The following is an 18,487-nucleotide window of genomic DNA, read 5'->3' as shown; positions in this document are numbered from 1 at the left end:
TTTTGGTGGAAATTGACAAGTTAATTCCTATTGCATGTGGAAATGCAAATAATAATAATAATAATAAAAAAACACAGTTGGAGGACTCACACTACTTGATTTCAATTTCAAGACTGATTTGAAATCTATAGTAATAAAAAGAACCTGGTACGTTGGTATGAGGATGATAGCTGGATAGTTGGAAAAATACTCAATATAATTCTTTAGCTAGAAAATGCTTTTTATAGTCTTTAGTAGCTAGAAAATATTTATTATAAACATTCCACTCAAGCAGCTTTGATTCATTTTAAGCCTAAAAGGCCTTGCTAGCATGGCTTGCTGTGGCCTAATCTCAAAAGTTTACTCTCTGTTCCTAGTTATATGAGACTTTCTCAGTTTTGCCTGCAGAGATAAGATTGCAGTCCAAAGCAGATGGGACAAAGCTAGAAACACATATGAACTAATAAAACAGCACCTTTCTCCCTTTGAAGAACAAGATCCAAGTCTGAATGGTCAGCAAAAGAAAAAGAGGAGGACCTATAAGATAAAATATGCTGACCAAATGAGAATAAAACAGGCAACTATTACTCAATTTTAATGAATCCTGTGACTGACTTAGTTTTTCTTTTTCTTTTCCCTTTTTTTTTTTTCCCCTCTGGACCTTAGCCATTCCTTTGTTTGGGCTATAAAAGCCCAAATCACCTTCCTCACTTCGAACTGGTCTTGGAAAGATTTTTCTTCAGTTCCTTGTGGATACATCTTCAATAAACTCACCTCACTAAAACAAAGAGACTTGTTCCTTTGTTTGATGCAGGATCAGGCAGGCCAAATTATTGAGGACTGTGTTCTCTGACGGTAACAAGGATCAGCAAAAAGATCAATGGAACAGAGTAGAGCTGGAAATACATCTACACATATTCAGTCAATTAAGTTTTTCACAGAGGTACCAAGGCTATTAAACGGGGAAAGAAAATTTCCAACAAATGCTGCTGGAATGACCTGATAAAAGTATGGAAAAAAATGAACCTTGATCCCTGCATTGTACCTCACACAAATTTAATTTGAAATGTTCATAGACCTAACCTTAAAGGCTAAAAATGTAGTTTGTAAAGGAAAACACAAGAGTAAACATAGAAAATCCTGATAAATTGGATTTCTCAAAATAAACTTGTGCTCATCAAAAGACACCTTTAAAAAAATGAAATGGCAAGCCACAGACTGGGAGAAGATATTTGGAATACAATATTTAACAATGGCCTTGTATCCAGAATAAATAATTCCTGTAAATTCACAATAAAAAGAAAATCTCAAAAAAAAAAAAAAAAGGAGGGGGGGAGGAGGATAAAGATCTGACAAGATGCTTCCCCAAGGAAGAAATGTGAATGGCCAATCAATAAGCACATGTACATGTGACATGTGCCCAACATCCTTAATCATATGAGAAATTCAAAGAAAACCACAATGATACACCATTTCACACCCACCAAGGTAGCTAAAAATAAAATGAAATAAATGATCCAAAGTGAGGATGTATATCATCTGGAACTCACTTATACTGCTGGTGGGAATACAAAATGGTACAGTCATTTTGAAAAACAAGTGGCAGTTTCTTATAAAGTTAAACAAAGACTCCCCTAGCCATTTGGGGAAATGGCATATATTTTTCAAAAGTCATCGAATTGAATCCTTAAGATCTATGGATTTTAATGCACCTAAACCTTAAGGCTATTAAAAATAATAAGATAAATAAACTTAAAACTTTTTTTTCAGGGGTCCTTTTCCGTCCCTCTAGGTGACGGAATCCGCTGGGATTGATAAAGTAGGCCGTGAGTGTGAGAAAACGAAACTGCGCGGAGAAGGTGCGCACACTGGAGGCAGTAACTCTGCAGCAGCCTATCCTCCGAGTTTCTGGCCCTCCCCCAGCCGGCCACTAGTTGCAGTTTCGATTTTTCATCGAGTCCTAAGGTTTCCCGGCTGCTCCGCCCTTCAGCGCTGGATCGTTTTCTCGGAAAATCCCACCAAGCTCGCCGCGCTCAGCGCTCTCGCTCCTCCTCCCTCCCGGCTTTAAGAAGGGTCGCGCGCAGGGCGAGGCAGGACCTCGCCGGGGATCCAGGACGCAGGCATGACGGCCGAGGAGCGGCGGAATCTGCACGCCGTGGGGGACTACGTTAGAAAAATTCTGGACCCCACGTACGTCCTGAGCTTCATGGCCCCCTGGTTTAAGGAAGGTGAGTGGTCCGCAGGGGCGCCCCCTCGCCCAATTCTCCATAACCTTCGCGTGTTGTTAAGGAGCTTGAGGGTGGAGGACAGTTTTCAGGACTAGTTTTTTCCTCTGTTTGTTTTATTTATTTTAATCAATACAATCGTCTGTAGGAACCCCTGGTTTGGTGCAAGATTTTCACAGCATCTTAGACCAGAGATGGTCACTTTGGGGAAACTGAGGCCCAGTGGGGTGAAATAACTTGTTTAGGGGTGCACATCTATTTGTGTTCAAAGCTGGGGAAAGAAATCACCGTCCATTTCATTTACTTATAATAGTTTCCAAGTAACTAATTTCCTGTATTTCTAAGTAACTATTAGTCGCCTCTACTGTGTGTTTTGTTTTGTGCCAGCATCAGAGATCCTGGAGTAACATAGAGAGGCTCTTACTTAAAAGATTTGATAGCCCGAGGTTTGGGGGGAAGGGGCGAGGACAGATCTACTTAAATTAAGTAATTACTGTACAAAGATTGAGAGGAGCATGACTGTCCCTGAACTGAATGGTTTTAGGCTTTAGTTGAGACTCAGAGATTTTTCCATTTGGTTTCTGAGCCACATAATGGTGCATAATGACCATTTTGTAAATTTGTTTTGAACTGCTTTTTGCTCCAGTTGAAAGGCTTCCCAGAGAGGAGTGAAGGAGCTAGTGCCCTGAAGGAGCAGAGATGAGAGGGAAGGTCTGGGAACTCCTTTTCAGTCTTCAAGTGCTGAAATATCTTTATTGATGTTAGACAGTTTTTGGATATTGCATTAAAGCAGACAGGTACCTTGGGTGCTAATTGCTATGCAGAAACCACACCACAGGTTGTGGAATGAGGACTGCAAGAATACCACCAAAAAAGTGGACCTCTGCTTTCTAGTTGTGCCCAGAGGGTAGTAATAAAAGAACATCCTAATTAGCAGAGTAGCTTGGACCCCTGAAGAGTTGTAAGCCCATGCAAGACATCTCTTTTGGAAATCCTTGGAATGAATGAAGTGACACATTTTACATTGAAAGATACACAGATTGAAAGCTCAAGGATAGAAAAAAAAATACCGCATGTGAACAGCAGCCACAAGAAAGCTCCAGTGCCCATTCTAATATCAGACAAAATAGACTTTAAAGCAAAAAATGTTACTAGATAATGTGGAGAGATTTACTGCAATGGTGCATTGTGGGAACACAGGTTCTGGGCACAACAGAAACTTTCAGTAGATAATACCTTTATTGGACATAATATAGGGTCCAGAAAGGGCAAAGTCCTTGTCATTTACATAATACCAAAAAGCAGGGGAAGAAGTCCCATCATGGCCAGTCTCCTGGGGTGGCAAAAAACTGCCCCAGGTTGGGGTTGATAGATGACAGCTCCGCATGTCCCACCTTGCTCTGGAGAAGAGGGACAAATCTATACTGTTTGAGTGTCATTTTTATCCAACTTGGGGCTGAGGGGGCCCTGCCACTGAGAATTTCTGGGGCTGCTTGTTCCCGGTTTCCTTTCCATGTTTAAAGTTTGGCAGGGCTTTTTCATTAGAATTAACATCTCTCCCAGGCTATGTCAATGGCACACAATAGAAAAGGAGGTGGGGGTAATGGAAGGCCAGAGGATGACCACTTAGCTTGTGTTTGTGACTTCCTCAGAGAAAGAGGTGGGAGTGAGTGAGGTCTGAGCAATGACTGCTTAACAGATGTCTGTGACTTCCCTAACAGATAAACAGTGTCATTTTATAATAACAAAAGGATCAATCCATCCGGAAGACATAAAAATTATATACATACATGTGCCTAATAACAAAGCACCAAAATACTTGAAGAAAACTAACAGTTACAAAGAGAAAGACAATTCAACAATAATAACTGCAGACTTCAATACACTTCCAATAATGTATACAGCAAGGTAGAAGATTAACAAGGGAATAGAAGACTTGAACAACACTATAAACCAACTAGACCTAACAGACATCTATAGAACAGTCCACGAAAGAACAGAATATGCATTCTTCTCAAGTGCACATGGAACATTCTCTAGGATGGGCCATACATTGGGCCAGAAGACAAACCTCACTAGATTTAAAAGAATAGAAAGAGTATGTATAAAATATGTTCTCCTACCACAGTGGAATGACGTTAGAAATCAATAACAGATATTTGGGAAACTTACAAATGTATGGGAATTAAATAACATATTCCTAAATAATCAATGGGCCAAAGAAGAAATCCAAAGGGAAATTGGAATGAATAAAACACTAACAGACTTTTGTGACTACCATTCTTTCATGTCCTTGCATATTGATTCAATTAAATTAGCACCTCAGATGTGCCAGTCATTACACTAGTGTTGGAGGGAATTTACTAAGCACATGTAATCTAATAGGAAGCATTGTGTTAGCATGAGGAATCATTGGTGAGCACAGTAGAAATGGACCTTAGCCTAAGCAAGATTGAAATGCATAAGGGAGGGCAGTTAGCTGAATAAACAATAAGTAAGAAAATGTGGTAAGTGCTTTGATGGAAAACCATTGAGTGCTGTGGGAGCACACAGCTGGGCTATCTGCCTGTTCTGAAGAGGTCAGACAAAGCTTCGAAGTTAATGTGGCATTTGAACTTAGGTTGAAAGTAGGAAAAAAACAAAAAAGGAGATAGATTAGTTTCCTAGCTACTAAAACAAATATCATGCAATGGGCTGGTTTAAACCACCGAATTTTATAGCTCACAGTTTTGAGGCTAAAAGAAGTCCAAACTTGAGGCTTCAGCAAGGCAAAGACTGGCATTCTGGAGCTGGCTGCCAGCAGTTATTTCTCCTTGGCTTTTCTGACACATGGCAATGCATATGGTAATGCCTTCTCCTTTCTCCTCTGGGTTCTGTTGACTTTCATCTCCTTTCATGGCTTTCTCTCTGTTGCCTTCTCTATAAGACCAGTAATAGGATTAAGACCCATCCTGATTCAGTTGGCCACACCTTAACTAAAAATAACCTCATCGAAAGGTCCTATTTACCAGAATGTGGACCAAGATTAAGAACATATGCAACTGGAGGTATACAGTTCAGTCCACCACAGCCTGATTTGGACCCCAGAAAGGTACGTTCTTCTCACATGCAAAGTGCATTCTTTCCGTCACACCATCCCAAAAGCCTTAAGTCATTTCAGTAACAATGCTAAATATAAAGTCTCATCAAAATTAGTTATGGGTGTGGTCCATCCTGGGACAAAATTCCTCTGTCTGATGCACCTGTGAAATCTAGAAAACAAGGCACTAATTTCTAATATACAGTGTTGGGACAAGCATAGGATAAACATTCCCATTTGAGAACGGAGAAATTAGAAGGAAAACAGAGGTCTTGGGTCCCAAACAAGTCCAAAAGCCAGCAGGGCAAACCTGATTATATTTCAAGGTCTGAGAGTCCTTTGTGGATTGATGTTTTGTCCTCCAGGCCTGCTGTAGCAGCAGCCCCACCCTTTCCAAGTGCTTGCACTGTGGCCGTGTATTCTCCAAACACTAAGGTGCAGACGTCACTCTCTGAACATTGGAATGGTGACCAGTCTCTCTACAAGTGCTGGGGCACAGGCCCACCATCTCCAAGCAGTGGGGTGGCTGCAGTACCCTAAGCTGCAGGTCACAAGGCCCAACATCTCTAAGCACTGGGGCAGATGGCTTGCCCCCTCCAAGCACAGGAGCAGATCTACCCTTTCCACACATGTGGGTGGACCCACTCTGTTGGCACAAGGAAATCTCTTTGGTTCAGGCCTCTGCTTCCATGTTTCTTCCCTTGAAGTCATTTTTCCTTCAGTTCCTCCCTTCTCTGTCCAGGCTGGCAGAGATTCTGCTCATACAAATTGTGCAAAATCCCTGTTGGCTTTGCATGTAGTTCAAGAGGGTCAAGACCATCAGATAAAAGAATTTTCCACAGATCCTTTCTGGATAACTGCATTTCCAATCCTAATTTCACTAAAATGGGTGACTGGATCCTTGTTCAACCATACCCTCATTAGTGAAGCATTTTTCATATAGACCCTTATATGGAGCCCTGTTCTGTGGGGATCCACTTCCCAGAAGCTCAGGGAGTTAGAGCTGCTTCTGGCCCTAGTCTCAAGCATACTATCTGCATGGGCTGGGATTTTCTAAATTGTAAATTTCTTGTTCCTTTGTGCTTAAAAGTTTGGACCTCAGTTGATCCCTCTCTGTGCCCATTTTACTATAAAGCTGCAAGGAGAAACCATGCTGCATGTGCTGGTTTGAATATATTATGTCCCCCAAAATGACATTATCTTTGATATAATCTTGTGTGGGCAGACGTATCAGTGTTGATTAGATTGTAATTCTTTGAATGTTTCCATGGAGATGCACCCCAGCCAACTGTGGGTGGTGACTCTGATTGTATAGTTTCTATGGAGGTGTGGCCTCTCCCATTCAGCATGGGCCTTGATGAGTTTACTGAAACATTATATAAGCTCAGACAAAAGGAGCAAGCTTGCTACAGCCAAGAGGGACACTTTGAAGAATGCACAGAAGCTGAGAGAATAGCTGCAGATGAGAGAGAATTTGAAGATGGCTGTTGAAAGCAAGCTCGCTCCGGAGAAGCTAAGAGAGGACAAACACCCCAAGAGCAACTAAGAGTGACATTTTTGAGGAACTGCAGCCTAGTGAGGAACGTCCTGGGAGAAAGCCATTTTGAAACCAGAACTTTGGAGCAGATGCCAGCCACATGCTTTCCCAGCTAACAGAGGTTTTCCGGATGCCATTGGCCATCCTCCAGTGAAGATACCCAGTTGTTGATGCATTACCTTGGACACTTTATGGCCTTAAGACTGTAACTGTGTAACCAGATAAACCCCCTTTATAAAAGCCAATCCATTTCTGGTGTTTTGCATTCCGGCAGCATCAGCAAACTAGAACACTGCACTTTTTACACTTAGCTTGGAAATTTCCTCGGCTGAATATCCAAATCCATTTCTTTCAAGTTCTGCCTTCCATCTAACATCAGAACATAATTTCACCAAGTTCTCTGCTACTTTACAACAAAGATTGCCTTTCTACAATTTGCAATAATGTATTCATTTTCTCCTAAGGCCTCAATGGAAGTAACTTTTATGTTCATATTTCTACAAACTGTCTCTTCAAAACAAAATAGAATTTTCTCACAATTCATTGAGCCTCTATCTGTTACTGAATTCCAAAGTCATTTCCTCACTTTACGTATTTTTAATAGCAACATCCCACTCCTGGTACCAAAAACAGTATTTGTCTCCCAGCTGCTAAAATAAATACCATGCAACAGGTTGGCTAAAACAACAGGAGTTTATTGGCTCATGGTTTTTGACCAAACCTGAGATGTCAGCAAGGCAGTGCTTTCTCCTTGAATATTGTGGCACCCTGGAGCTGGCTGCCAGCGATCCTTGGTCATTAATTTTTCTGTCACATGACAATGCACTTGGTGATGCCTCCTCCTTTCTCTTCTATGTTCTGTTGACTTTTAGCTTATTCCATGACTTTCTCCCTGTAGCCTTCTCTATAAGGCCTCCAGTAATAGGATTATGCCTCAATTGGCCACAAGATTCAGTTGCCACCTTAACTAAAAATAACCTCAGTAGAAGGTCCTATTGTTCTGGTTTGCTAGAGCTGCCATTTTGCAAAATACTAGAAATGGATTGGCTTTTATAAAGGAGATTTATTAGGTTACAGAATTACAGTATTAAGGCCATAAAAGAGTCCAAACTAAGGCATCAGCAACAGAGTATCTTCACTGAAGAATGTCTGATGGCGTCCAGAAAACCTCTGTTAGCTGGGAAGGCAAGTGGCTGGCGTCTGCTGATCCTTTGCTCTGGGGTTCTGTTTTCAAAATGGCTTTCTCTAAAATGTCTCTCTTGGCTTCTCTCCAAAATATCCCTGTCAGCTGCTAACTTGGGACATTTTGTCCTCTCTTAGTTCTTGTGCATCCTTAGCTTCTACAAACGTCCTTCTGTCCACAACTCTCTAAGCATCTCTAAGCATCTGAGCCCAGAGGACTTTTTAAAGGACTCCAGTAATCAAGACCCACCCTGAATGGGCGGGGCCAAATATCCACGGAAACATTCAGTCAGGAGGTCACACCCTAATAAAAAAGATTAATCAATCTGCCGTCACAAGATTGCTTTAAAGAATATGGCTTTTTCTGGGGGGCATAATGTATACAAACCAACACACCTGTTTACAATGGGTCCACAGCCACCAGATTACAGACCAAGATGAAGAACTTGGCCAAACTGGGGTACACAGTTCTTTTCACTCAAGAGACAAAATGTATTGTAGGTACAGCTCATTATCTGCAAAGGTCCCTTGTGAGAGATAACACAGTGTATTCCAGGAATCCAAAGAATAACAGTGTGTTTGAAATGTGGTAGAGAGGGTGGTGGGAGTGGAGAGAGATGAGGCTTGAGAGGCAGATGGGAATGAGGACTGAAGAGTTTGTGACTTTATCCACTGAAAAGTTATAAAGAGAGGGGACAATTAAATTTGCATTTAGAAAAATGACTGGCTGCAGTTTGAAGAATGGATTGCATGGGTATATGACTATGTTTCAGTTTGCTAAAGCTGCTGGAATGCAGTATAACAAATGGGTTGGCTTTTTCAGTGGGTATTTATTAGTTTACAAATTTACATTTCTAAGGCCATGGAAATGTCCAAATTAAGGCATCAAGAGGAAGATAACTTCTGTGAGGAAAGGCTCCTGGCATCTAGGTAGTACATGGATGGCACATGGTGATGTCTGCTGGTCCTTCTCCCCTGGGCCCTGGTTTCAAAATGGCTCTTTCAGTTCTGTGGGTCCTTCCTGCTTTTCCCAGGGTGTTTTCTTGCTAAGCTCTCTCTCTCTGTGAGCTCTCTTAAAGGATTAAGACTCACCTTAAATAGGATGGGTCACATCTCCATGGAAACAACCTAATCAGAAGTCCCACTCACAATGGGTCTGCACCCTAAGAATGGATTAAAAGAACATGGCATTTTCTGGGGGTACATAACATTTTCAAACTAGCACAGACTGAGAGGAGACATAATAGCATACTGAAAGATCTTGAGACAGTAGAGAGCAGGGCAAGACTGGAAACAGGGAGATCAGTTAGAGAACAGGAATCCAGAGGAACAGAGTAAAGTAGATGGATTCAAGAGGCATATGGAAGGTATAGTCAGTAGGACTGGTCATTGATTAGATATTGGCAGGTGAGGGGGCCCAGACAAGGAAACAAAACTTCAGAGGAAATGCAGAATTTGGGACAATTAATCAAAGATGTTAAAACAAATCTCCTAAATCAATTCAGGGAGGTGAAGGAAAATATGACCAAAGAGATAAGTGTATTAAGAAGACAATCTGTGAACACAAAGAAGAATTTGAAAGTATAAAAAGAAACATAACAAATTATACAGATGAAAGTCACAATAGAAAAGATTGAAAATACACTACAGGAATACAGCAGCAGACTTGAACAGGCAGGCAGAAGGAAGAGTCAGCAAACTAGAAAGACAGGACATTCAAAATCTTACTGACAGAAGAATAGATAGAGAAAAGAATGGAAAAAAAATGAGCAAGGTCTCAGAGATTTGAGTGTCAGCAGGAAGCACATAAATTTACACATCATGGGTGTCCCAGAAAGAGAAGAGAAGGGAAAAGAGGCAGAAAGAAAATTTAAGGAAATAATGGCTGCAAATTTCCCACTTCTTGTGAAAGACAAATATACATGTCTAAGAAGCACTCCAAACAGAATAAATCTGAACACACCTACTCTGAGACACATATTAATCAGAATGTCAAATGCCAAAGATAGAGAAAATTCTGAAAGTGGCAAGAGAAGAGTGATTCATCACATGCAGGGCCTCCACAATAAGACTAAGTGCTGATTTCTCATCAGAAAACATGGAGGCGAGAGGGCAGTGGTTTGAAGTATTTAAGGTACTGAAAGAGAAAAACTGCCAGCCCCAAATTCTTTATCCAGCAAAATTGTCCTTCAAAAGTGAGGGAAAGTTTAAAATATTCACAGATAAACAGAAACTGAGAAAGTTTGTCAGCAAGAGGTTTGCCCTACAAGACCTACTAAAGGGAGTTCCACAGGCTTAAAGAATACGTAGAAGAGAGTGGCTTGGAGCAGTGTGAAGAAATGAAGGTTATTAGCAAGAGTAACTAAAAGGGTAAACAGAAAAAGGAGGAAAAAAGACATGATATATAAAAAGCAAAGGGCTGCCCCGTCAGCGCCTGCTGCTCGCTTGGCAGTCTGAGCACGGAGACACCGCCCAGGGGGATGCGGGAGCCCTTGGCTGGGGGGAGCGGAGCAGCAAGCAAGGTTGGCCCCAGACTCCTGGCTGAACCCCCATCACAGCCTCCTGGGCACTGGCACCTATGACGTCAATGTGATCATGGCGACACTGCAGGGGCTGGGCCTGGCCGCTGTGTGGTGGGACCGGAGGAGGCCCCTGTCTCAGTTGGTTCTGTGCAGGTGCTGGCGTTGATCCTGAACCTGCCCTCGCCCATGTTGCTGGGACTGCTGTCCTTGCCCCTGTGCCGGTAGCACTGGGTGGCACTGCACCAGGTGGGCAGCGTCTACTACAACCTGGACTCTAAGCTGCAGGTGCCTCAGGCCCTCAGGGATGAGGATGGCGTCAGGTGAGCCAGGGCAGGGCTGGGGCAGGGGCAGGGGCAGCAGTGCTGAGGTCGGGCCCCCCCTGGGAGGCCCCCGAGGCTCTATGGGCCTCAGTCTCCCCTGTCTCCTGCCCAGGGCCTTCCTGGTGGCTGCACTGGTGCGGGGCCTGTGTGAGGTGCTACTGGTGGTGACCAAGGAGGTGGAGAAAAAAGGCTTCTGGCTGTGGATGGACTGACCCCTCAGAGGAGGGAAGCACAGCCGCCCGGGCCTCATCGGCCACTTGCAGACCTGGGGGTCCCTGTGTGACCCTGTCTGGCTCCCGGGTGCCAGGGAAGGGCCGGGTCCCACGCTGTGGGGGCTCCGGGGGCCCCAACCCGCCCCTATTGCTTCCCCAATAAACCTGCTGACTGCCCCCGCCTGCCTATGTCTGAATGGGCCATGGACCCTTGCTCTCAGGTCTCCTGTTTATCAGAGAGACTGTCCGTGGTGGGTGACACTGTCCTGGTCAGTTCTGCCACTTCCCAGCGGGCGACTCCTGCATCTCACCCACCTCTCAGGGCCTCAGTTTCCTCGTCTGTAAAATGGGGCCAGTTGGTCCATGCAGAGCTTGGGCCAGCCAGCCATCCAGGGCAGGCTTTCCCGTGCCAGGCGTGGCTCTGGGGCAGGAGTCAGACTGGAAACGGAGAGGTGCAGTCACCCTGTTTGGGGCGATCGGTGCTAAGGAGGGAGCAAGGGGGGCGGGAGGCAGGAAAACGTCCCCAAGACGTCCACACCGCAGTCCCCAGCACCCTATTCCCACCCACGGCCATGGGGCCGAGGCTGCAGGTGGAATTCTGATGGCTAATCTGACGACTTTAAAGTAGGGAGATGATCCTGGATTATCTGGTAGGTCCTTGAGGGTGGGACAGGGGCCCTGAATGACCAATAATCTTGGAAAAGAGCAAAGTTAGGAGTCTCACGCTTCCCAACTTTGAAACTTTACTACAAAGCTCCAGTAATGAAGACAGACGAGTGGATGAATGGAATAGAATGGTGAGCCCAGAGGTGAGCCCGCACAATTACAAGGGAGCCCCGTACAGCTCTTTGGGACAGGTACCTCAACAAGTGTGCTGGGAAAACCAGCTTTGTGGGGTTGTTTTGCCAGGAAAAAAAAAAAGATGAACATCTATCTCATACCATTTACAAAAATTAACTCAAAACTGGATCAAATATAAATGGATGTAATATAAGTCAAATATAAATATATAATGGATCAAATATAAATGGATCTAAATATAAGAGCTAACACCAAAAAAGTTTTAGAAGACGGGGATATCTTCATGGCCTTGGACTTGACAATCCAAAATCACGATCAACAAAGAAATTCAGGTAAAATGGACTTCATCAAAACTGAAAACTTTTGTGTCTCAGGGGACATTATCAAGAAAGTGAAAAGACGACCTACAGAAGGTGAGAGAAGAGTTGTAAATCATGTATCTGATAAGTGTTTAATACCCAAGATATATTAAAAAAAAAAACCTACAACTTAACAATGAAAAGACAAACAATCCAATTAAAGAGCAGGCAAAGGGCTTGAATAGGTGTTTCTCCAAAGAGAACTTGCAGATGACCAGTAAGCACCGGGAAAGATGGTCAACGTCATTAGCCATAAGGAAAATGCAAACCCCAACCATGATGAGATACCACCCCCCAGGATGGGTGTTATTTTTTAAAATGGAAAATAGCTGGTGTTGACAAAGATGTGGAGAAGTTTGCACTCTAGTGTGTTGTCAGTGGGAGCGTAAAGTGGAGCACCTGCTGTGGAGAAGAGTTTGGTGGTGCCTCAAACAGGTAAACATGAACCTGCCATATGACCTGGCAATCCCACTTGCTGGTGTGTCCCCAAAAGATGAGAATTGAAAGCAGGGACTTGAACAGATCCTTGCACTCCAATGTTCACAGCAGCCTTATTCACAAGAGCCAAAAGGTAGAAACAGCCCATGTGTCTGCCACAGATGAGTGGATCAACAAAATGTGGTCTCTTCTTACAAAGGAATCTTAGCCATAAAAACCAGGAAGTTCTGACGCCTGCCGCAATGTGGATGAACCTTGAGAACATGATGCTGAGTGAAATAAACCAGGCATATAAGGACCAATATTGTATGATTCAGCCTAGATAGAAATATCTAGAGTAAGCAAATCCATAGAGACAGAAATGAGATTTGAGGTTCCCAGGGGCCAGGAAGGGGGGATGGGGTGTAATTGCTTAATGGGGGCAGAGTGTCTTTTAGGGGTGATGGGAAGGTTCTGGTGATGGATGGTGGTGATGCTGGCACAATATTGTGAATTAAATTAATGCCACTGAATTGTCCACTTGAAAGTGGTTAAATGGGAAATATTGTTTTGTATGATACCACAATAAAAATTTATTAAAAAAAAAAACCAAAAAACCAAAGGGTAAAATGGCTGAAGTATTGCCTTTACAGTAATAGCATTGATTGTTAATGGATTCAACTCCCCATTTAAAAGACATAGATTGGCAAGATAGATAAAAGAGCATGCTCCAACTATATGCTGTTAACAAGAGACTCACCTTAGACCCAAAGACCCAAAAAGGTTCAAAGTGAAAGGTGGGAGAAAGAGATTCCATGCAAATAGTAACCAAAAAAAGCTGACATAGCTATACTATCATTGGACAGAATAGACTTTAAATGCAAAACTGTTAAAAGAGACAAGGTCATCATATATTAATAAAAGGGGCAATCAACCAAGAAGAAACAAAAATCATATTTATGCACCTAACCAGAGTGCCCCAAAATACATGAGGCAAACATGGACAGAACTGAAGGGAGAAATAGACATCTTTACCATAATAGTTGGCGACTTCAATATACCACTCTCATCAGTAGATGAGATCAATAAGAAAACAGAGAACTTGAATAATTTGACAAATGAGCCAAACCTAACTGACATATACAGAACATGGCACCCCCAAACAGCAGAATATACATTCTTCTCATATGCTCATGGATCATTCTCCATAATAGACCACACATTGTGTCACAAAACAGGTCTCAATAAATTTAAAATGATTGAAATTACAGAAAGCACTTTATCTGACCATAATGGAATGAAGCTGGAGATCAATAATAGCTGGAGAACTGGAAAATTCACAAATATATGGAAGTTAAACAGGACATTCTTAAACAAAGAAAAAATTGCAAGAGAAATGAGTAAATATTTTGAGACAAATGAAAATGAGAACACAACATATCAATATGTATGGGACAGAATGAAGGCAGTGCTGAGAGGGAAGTTTATAGCCCAAAATGATTACTTTAAAAAGCAAAGAACTAAAATTAAAGACTTAACTGCACACTTGGAGGAACTAGAAGAAGGACAGCAAAGTAATCCCAAAGCAAGCAGAAGGAAAGAAATAGCAAAGATTAGAGCAGAAATTAGTGAAATTGAGTATTAAATGATATTAAAGAATTAACAAAACTACAAGTTGGTTCCTTGAGAAGATAAATAAAATTGGCAAACCGTTAGCTGGACTGACAAAGAAAAAGAAGAGAGAAGATCCAGATGAATAAAATCAGAGATGAGAGGGGGACATTATTACTGACCCACAGAAATAAAAAGGATCATAAGAGGATACTGTGAACAACTGTATGCCAAAAATTAGACAACTTAGATGAAATGGACAAATTCCTAGAAACACATGAACACCCTACTCAGATTCTAGAATACAAGACCTCAGCGGGCCAATTACAAGTAAAGAGATTGAATCCTCCCAACATCAAACACCATAGTTATGTGGACCTTTGAATAGGAAGTGAGATCTGGTAGGTTTGTACAGGTTATTATGAAATCCTGATTCATCCCAAAGTAATTTGGGCAGAGAATAAAAATATATTTGCAAGGCCCCCCCTGAGAAACTGGGGAAAAATGCAGAAATGTTGGACTTCTCCCACCTGGGTTATTACTGATATTCTAACAAATGTTGATGACTAACAATTTAGTAGGCCAGGCCCTCAATCTTGGGGCTTGCCCTTATGAAGCTTGTTAAGACAAAGGAGAGGCGAAGCTTACTTATAATTGTGCCTAAGAGTCTCCCCCAGAGAACCTCTTTGTTGCTCAGATGTGCCCCACCCCCCAAGCCCACTCGGCAGGTGAACTCACTGCCCTTTCGCCTATGTGGGACATGACTTCTGGGGATGAGCCTGGATCTGGCATCGTGGGATTGAGAAAATCTTGAACAAAAGGAAAAGCAAAATGAAACACAATGAAGTTTCAGTGGCTGAGAGATTTCAAATGGAGTTCAGAGGTCACTTTGGAGGGCATTCTTATGCGCTATATAGATTTCTCTTTTTAATTTTTAGTATATAGGAATAGCTAGAAGGAAATACCTGAAACTGTTGAACTGCCACCCAGTAGACTTGATTCTTGAAGACAATCACGTAACTTTGTAGCTTATATGGTGTGACTGTGATTGTGAAAACTTTGTGGCTCACACTCCCTTTATCCAGTGTATGAACAGATGATTAGAAAAATGAGGACAAAAAACTAAATGAAAAATAGGGTGGGATGGGGGGTGGTGGTGGAGTGCTTTGAGTGTTCTTTTTACTTTTATTTTTATTCTTATTTTATGCGTTATTGTTTTATAAACTAAGTTCTCTAAATAAAAAAGCATATCGCTATAGTTTAAAAGAAAAAAAAATAAGTGCAACAGTAAGCCTTTTTTTTAAAGAGATGTTTATAATATAAAACATAACAATTTTAAAATAGTAATTTGGATTAAAGAAGCCAGAGGAAATAATGATAAAATAAAAGTGTTAACATCCTTGCCACAAAGGAGGGAGACTGAAAAGACACTATTTTACTATTGCTTCTGTAATTTAGAAGTGCTTTCTGAATGGTTAGAGGTTAACAAATACTAGAATTTAAAGGAGGTTATACACATTTTGTTGTTCTAGAGAAGAAAAAAGGAAAAGAATGTATATAGTAACTTAAGCTAATAAGGAAGCTAAAAAAGGGGGCGTGTAAAACAGGATAACACCAGGAAGACTAGGTATATTAGTTATGGCCCTATAATTAGGTTAAATGTGTCTTTTAAATGAGTTTAAATGAGTTGATTAGCAGAATCCAGATCTTTTTTGTCAGCCAGAGACCCAACTAAAGTAAAGTTATATCATAAAATAAAAGAGGGGCAAAGAAGGGACAAAGATATATTAAATAAATGCAGATGAAAACAGCAGAGGTTATTCTATTAATCCCAGAAAAATGTAGTTCAGGAACAAAGTATTAAACAAGATGAAAAGGACACTTAATTCAAATGAAGATATGACACACATAAATTTTTATTTACTAAATATAGGAAAAAGTTTTTATAAGTCAAGGAGAAATGGACAGAAATAGAATTGTGGGAATTTTAAGACATTCATATCACTACTGCTGTATCAAATAAGTGAAATAAGGATTTGAATGATCTGGTTGATGTAATAAGATTCAATTAGTGGCTATATATTTAATTTTGTACCCTGTAGATAGAGAGTATATCCTCCTACCTCAACTCTTAAGGAACATTTGCCAAATTGATCTTATCTTAGACTAGAAATAAAGCCTTAATAAATTCCCCAAAGTATAGCTAATATGGGTTTTATTCTCTAATTTACAGATTATATGACTGTGAGTAAGTGTCTTAACTTCTCTGTGCCTCATTTCCTTTCTTTGAAGAGAGAATAATAATAGTGTTTGGGTGGTTTGAAGATTAAAGTGCAGGGTACCTAAGAAACATTAAATAAGTGTTGTTTATTAATTAATTATGGTTATTATTCTTCATTCCAGAAATTAATGCTAGGTTTTTAAAAAATATATCAAATGGTTTCAAAACAGCATTCTTTTAAATAACTGTTGGCTGAAAGAGAAAATCAAAATAATTATAGCCACTTTCAAAGGTAATGATAACCATTAGCCCTCATATTACATCTGTGGCCAGTTGAGTTTTACCAAGGGTGCCAAGACAAATCAATGGAGAAAGAATAGTCTTTGCAACAAGTGGTGCCAGGACAACTTGATATCTACAAAACAAAAGCTGAAATTGCATCCCTATCTTTTACCATATTAGAAAGTTAACTCAAAATGGATCAGAGATCTAAATTTAGGATCTAAAGTTAGAAATCTCTTCAAAGTAATCATAGGAGGAAAACTATGTGACCGTGAGTTAGGATATGATTTTTTGCATACAACACCAAAAGAACAAGCAACAGAAGAAAAGTATATAACTTGGATTTCATAAAAATTAAAAACTTTTGTACTTCAAACATCATATGTCCACAGAAAATCTTGTACATGAATGTTCATAGGACTTTTATTCGTAATAGCCAGAGTGTAGAAACAACCCAAATGTCGATCATACTGATGAGTGGATAAATTAAATGTAGTATATCCATACAACGGAATATATTTTTGACAGTAAAAAGGAGTGAATTACTGACACATGCTACAACATGGAACAACTTTGAAAACATACTATGTTTCAGTTGCAAAAGACCACATATTGCATGATTCCATTTGTATGAAATGTCCAGAATAGGCTCATCTATGGAGACCTGAGCAGATTAGTAGTTCCCTGGGGGGCGATGGAGAGTGAGTGCCATTGGGCACAGGATTTCTTTTTGCAGTGATGAAAATGTTCTAAAATTAAATAGTGGAGATGGTTTCACTATTCTGTGGGTATACTAAAAACCAATGAATTGTTTAAAAGGGTTAATTTTATGGTTGTGACTTAAATCTCAGTAGAAGTTGTATTTAAGAAAAAATTGGTTGCCAAGATACTGGACCTTGGCAAAAATCCTTCTAAGTCATTCTTTCCTTTCTTCCATCATTCATTAAACAAACTTTTGTTGAGTGTCTGTTATGTGCCAAGTCCTCTTCTAATCTGAGGATCCAGTGGTTAACCAGCCCAACAATTTGCCTACTCCTTTGGAATTTGTAGTCCATTGACAATGAAATAAAATCTGAAAACTTATCAAATGTCAGTTCATACCAAGGCAGGTGTTTGGTCACTGCTCCCCCAGAGATGGAATTCACGTGCCAAGTCAGAATGACCACAGCAGGTTGGTAGAGTTTTCTGCCCCTTAGCTTCACTGTTTCTCTTTAGCCCCTCTGTCTTCTCTTTTCTGCCATATTTCTTATCCTCTTAGCAAAAACATGGAAAAAGGACCATGGAAGTATCCTTATTCAGTTCTAATTCTGCTTGCTGAGATCACTGCAGTCGTCACTGATTCCACCAAGTAGTCCTTTTCTCACACTCTGTTAGTACTGAAATTAATTGAGGCCTTTGAAAAAGATTATCAAAATGTCTGTAGGAAGCTTTTGTTCCTCCGTCTAACGCAGTGCTATCATGATGTTTCCTTTGTTGTAGAGAGTTTTTCAATAATCTTTAAGAAACTCCTCTTAAGGACTGCTGTAGCCTCTAACCCCAGATTTCCACACGAAACTAGAAGTTTCCAGAGAGAATGGAAGGTAGGTTGGTGAAGAATGGACGTAGTCTGGGAGGGCAGAGAATTTCCTGTCTTCCTGAAGTCTCTTCCAATACTGTGATTTGTTACAACCCCAATCCCATTCAGGAAAGGCTGACAACCCTTTTCAGGTTTCTCTTCAAATGATGAGTGGTTCTGCATTT

General features: G+C 41.0%; 1 protein-coding gene and 1 pseudogene across 2 annotated transcripts in view; both read left to right on the top strand.

Annotated features, from left to right (window-relative positions):
- Positions 1-1,760: 1,760 nt before the first annotated feature.
- Positions 1,761-18,487, top strand: part of DDX58 (DExD/H-box helicase 58) — a 113,942-nt gene continuing 97,215 nt past the window's right edge. Inside the window, exon 1 of one of the 2 annotated variants that reach the window (XM_037796895.1) lies at positions 1,761-2,207. In XM_037796895.1, the coding sequence (XP_037652823.1) occupies positions 2,102-2,207 (106 nt within the window). In that variant the 5' untranslated portion in view covers positions 1,761-2,101. The remainder of the gene's footprint in view (positions 2,208-18,487) is intronic. The other variant, XM_037796894.1, reaches the window with a different exon arrangement.
- LOC119505070 lies at positions 9,363-12,217 on the top strand (annotated as a pseudogene).

Source organism: Choloepus didactylus, chromosome 10 (genome assembly GCF_015220235.1).
Source record: "Choloepus didactylus isolate mChoDid1 chromosome 10, mChoDid1.pri, whole genome shotgun sequence".
NCBI lineage: Eukaryota > Metazoa > Chordata > Mammalia > Pilosa > Megalonychidae > Choloepus > Choloepus didactylus.
The sequence above is the reverse complement of the archived record's forward strand: the minus strand, read 5'-3'. Positions and strand labels throughout refer to the sequence as shown.